At 34.8% G+C, this 4,434-nt stretch overlaps 1 protein-coding gene across 2 annotated transcripts; it reads left to right on the top strand.

The window, feature by feature from the left end:
* Positions 1-386: 386 nt before the first annotated feature.
* Positions 387-2,104, top strand: LOC146565872 (claudin-4-like). 2 transcript variants are annotated; one of them, XM_085289308.1, is made up of 2 exons: positions 387-832; positions 1,978-2,104. In XM_085289308.1, the coding sequence occupies exons 1-2, from the start codon at positions 387-389 to the stop codon at positions 2,102-2,104; spliced, it is 573 nt and encodes a 190-aa protein (XP_085145434.1). The 2 variants fall into 2 exon arrangements, with proteins under 2 accessions (XP_085145434.1, XP_085145433.1); XM_085289307.1 differs by lacking the exon at positions 1,978-2,104 and having other exon boundaries at positions 387-977.
* Positions 2,105-4,434: the final 2,330 nt, after the last annotated feature.

Raw genomic sequence — 4,434 nt, 5'->3', positions numbered from 1 at the left:
ATTTATGACAAACTTGAAAAAAGTTAACACTAAAACTATAATTGTCACTGAGATGTGGCATTTTTCAGTTTTGATGATGCATATTTAGTACGATCCAACCAAATATTACCTGCATTTTTCAAATTATTTATTTTGGGTTAAGTTTTTCTGTGTGCTGTTTTTTGTCATTATGTGTCACCTTCTTTAGAAATCAGTTTCAACTCAGAGGCAACAATAAAATCTGTCATCTCCTTTAAAAGTGTGAACAGGTACAGAGGAAGCCACAGTCAAATTCTGAGTACTATAACCAAATGATAACCACTTCCTTCTGAGCTCTTCAGATAAATTACCGAACCTCCTTTGAACACATCATCTTTCCTCCTTGAAGAAAGTCACAGAGCTTCATTATGGTGGCTTGCGAAAGACAGCTTCTAGGCCTGGCTTTGGCCTGCATCGGCTTTCTGGGGAGCATCATTAGCTGTGCTCTCCCCACATGGAGAATCTTGACAGCCTTCAAAAATTCCAAAATTATCATATCCTTGGTGGATGGTTTATGGGAGAGATGTGTGATCTCACCAGGGGATGAAACGCATTGCATGGGGTACGAGTATATACCGTTACCTGCAGACATGAAGGCTGCTAGAGGACTCATCATCACTGCCATTTTCACTGAGCTCCTTGGGATCCTGCTTGGTGTGGCTGGGAGAAATTGTATGAACTTTGTGCCAGACGAAAGGCAAAGGAGGAAAATGGCTCTGACTTCTGGAATTGCCTTCCTCATTGCAGGCTTCTTTGTTCTCATCCCAGTTAGCTGGACAACCAACACCATCAATGATCATTTTCATCCTACCCTGTTTTTTAATGATCCTGATCGCGATGTACTTAAAAAGATGGAGTTAGGAGCCTCGGCCTACATTGGCTGGTTCACTACTGTACTTCTGTTCCTGGGAGGAGGCCTCGTCTGCAGCTCCTTTTTCCGCAGAAATGGAACTGAGTAAAACATTACTCCAACTCTTACATTGTGTAAGCAAGGCCTTATTGCTTTTTAAATAAGGCTTATTTTTATACATCGAGCATTTTTTGGAAATAAGAAAAAAGTTTTATGAAAGTTTTCCCCTTAAGTTTGTCATTTGAATGAGTAGATTAACAAAGTATAAAATCAGATTCAAATATGAAGAAATATTTGCAGTTTGACTGTGTAACTTGACTCTGAATCTATTATAATCATTATAACCACCTTTTGTATTTTTCTTTTCATTTATTGTTTTTGTTGCTCATAAGTTTGGAGACAGATTTGACTTTTTCAGGGATCTGTGTAAAGTCATAACCATGTCCATTTAAAACCGCTATGAAATCTATGCATTGTAAGTCTATGTTTTATCTTTGACTATCATCTCTTTATTAAATTGATTCAATATTGATGATCATGAAATTGTTTTTACATATGCTTTTTGAATAAAAATATTTTTTTGTGTGTGATTGTATACAAGTGAAATTTATATCAAAAGAAAATGAATATTTCAGAGCATGCAAAATAATATGTATTTTTTGTGCCTTTTTTAACATTAAAGCAGCTTAATAAACATAGTAAGAATGAGTTTGCAAAAACTGAACATTGTCGAGTTTTGCATTGAAAAATAAAACGACAAGATGATTAAAAAACTGTTAACAAAGACCACACTGCCAAAGTTTAAAAAGTTTAAAAATTATACATTAAAAACGACAATTAAGCGGTTGGGTTTTTTAAAGTTTTATATGTGTTACATCTAATCATAGATGACAAGTCAGAGTTGACAAAGTGTCAGTTTTACTTCAACACATCTGTTGTGTCAAACAGTAACTACCAAAAGGATTTAGTTTAGACTGGAGAAATTTCAAAAGTTGTTTTGTTGAATAATTTTGTCATTAAAGTTTTTAACCACAAATAATACTAAATAATGTTTGCGGGAAATACTTCTGCTGGACCACCACCGCCACCATCCAGAATAATTTCAACAGCTTTCTGCCCCATGGCACTCTGGAACTGGGAGCCTCACTTTATATTGGCTGGATCACCACAGCACTTCTGTTCCTGGGAGGAGGCCTCCTCTGCAGCTCCTTTATCTGCCGAGATAGAAATGACTAAAACATTAAGTACGCCAACAAAGGCTGAATGAGTAGAATAAAAAAGTCTAAAATCTAATAGGCAGAAATATTGGTAATTTTAGGATGTAAATTGATTCTTGATATATTTTGTTGTATTTTATACCATTATAGACACTTTTTTTTTTCATGTTTATTGTTTATGCTGTTTACTATAAACTTGTGGACACAATTTTCCCTTTTTTCTATGATCTTTGTAAAACTAAAAAGCATGTGCATTCAAAACTAATATAAAAGATGATTGTGTGGCTTAAATCCAGATCTGATCTTTGACTTTTTCTTTATTAAACTGGTTCAATGTTGATGATTAGCAGTATTTTTTCTTTATCTATTTATTTTGGTTGATTGTATTGTAACAGTAAAATTGTCAAATTAAAATGTCTGTTCATTAGAGCATGAGATCATGTTTTGGGGTTTGGGTCATTTAACGTTTTGTTTAAAGGTTAAAATATCAATACTGCAGTATAAATATCAGGAGAGCAAATCAATATGCTTTCAGATGTGTTGCTACATGTTTGTGACCTTTTCCTGGATTCTGGCTCTGGTAAAGATGTCTTTATGTTGGCTGTTTTTCTAAAAGAAGCCAAACAAAAAAATGTTTGTTTGTTTGTTTGTTTTGTTTTTTTAATGTGTAAAAGACAATACATGTCAGGCTTGACAAACAATGTCATGAACACAAAATACAGGCTGGATGCCATTGCCTTTGGTACAGTGATAGCTAAAAGATTAATCCTTATAAGGTTAAAAGACGTGTCATTGCCTACTCTTTTTCAATGGAAAGTGTGAGTGGGTTCACAGAGATGCAACATAGTTTTTAGGGTTTGTATGTGAACAATGTCAACAGCTCAACAGGTGGCAAATGAGGTTATTTGGAAGAAATCAGAAATATACCTGATTATTTATTATAATTATTAACTATTCATGTATGTCCCTCCTGACTTCTCTCCGGGTCGGGGGCTTGGGATGTTTTTTTGTTGTCCTATGTCAAACTGTTGATATAACATTCAATAAATAAAGTGTGTTGAATAAAGCAGTAAGCCAAAAGAATACTAATACTAATACTAATAATACTAATAATAATAATAATGTGCTGCACAACAATGGTAGGAAAAAAGTGTCTTTGCATATCCTCATTTTCCTTTTGTCTGGCACAAAATTGATCAGCCTGATCCCAGTTTGTAAATGATTTACAGAAAAAAATTGATGTAAATATGAAACTTTAAACATGCCCAGGAAGTGTTTGAAATGCTTTGCTTTATTCATTATGAGATAAATGATGAGAGATTATGAGAGCACACTGTGTGTGCCAGTAAACAGGCGTAAGATAAAACCAGAAAGGACATTATTTTGAGCCAGAGGCGGAGCCAGACATTTGAAACACCCGGGGCTTAGCCCTAAAGGGTAGTATGCATGTGGGATTTTTTTTTTTTTTGGCGGGGGGGGGGGGGGGGGGGGGGGGGGTTGGGTGAGAAATGACTGAAAGATTAATAGGCTCTGTTTTGAGTTTTGTTCAAAAAAGAATGACTTCATATAGGGAAAAATATATATCACATGTGCAGGACACCTTAAACTAGTTTTTTAATTAAGCAGCAAGGCAGAACACAATCGGGGCTGTATCAAGACATGAGGACTAAACCCCAATTCAACCAGACCCAGAACTGATCCGGAATTAAAACAGGACTACAAGAGTTCAAAATCAGGACTACCGAGGATTTAACCAAGACAGAACCAGAATCAGAACTAGATGATAGTAGCACTAAAAATCATCATAGACCTGCACTACACTTATTTTTTTAATTCTACCAAAGTCCACTATTTAGATTTAGAAAAGTTTATATAATTATTTAGCCTTGTTGTGCAAACAAGCCTGCATAACTTAATAAATGTAGAATTTGAAAAATAGCAAACCTAAAAAGAAACACTAGGTACAAGATACATGAGGACCTATGATACGGTGATACTTTTGGTAAACAATCATTTGACTAACATGTGTGTCTCACCTGCTCTTGTTCATCTCTGTTCTGTCCTCATTCTGCATCTCCCTCTCTGTTCCTCTCTCTCCCTCTTTGTGCTGACAATCATCAAATATACAGTTGAAACCAGATATTTATGTACTCTTCAGATCAAAACACAAACACTTTTTTAATTGTAAGATCAAATCAGACTAAATGTTTATTTTTTTAGATTGATAAATATAAAAAACATATTTGTTAACTTTAAGAGTAAAGAGAGAAACTGTCTGTATTTCTTAATTGCAAATGGCACCAAATTGTATTCAAAATTGAGCCACACTTATGAAGCTCCACAGTTGTC

Source organism: Mchenga conophoros, linkage group LG10 (assembly GCF_057382185.1).
Source record: "Mchenga conophoros isolate Kocher_MC1m ecotype Shallow Benthic linkage group LG10, M_conophoros_male_GT1.1, whole genome shotgun sequence".
NCBI lineage: Eukaryota > Metazoa > Chordata > Actinopteri > Cichliformes > Cichlidae > Mchenga > Mchenga conophoros.
This window is presented reverse-complemented; position numbering and strand designations above follow the sequence as displayed.

Excerpts from the sequence above, each read along its gene's own strand:
- LOC146565872 (XM_085289307.1), top strand. The coding sequence starts at position 387 with ATGGTGGCTTGCGAAAGACAGCTTCTAGGCCTGGCTTTGGCCTGCATC.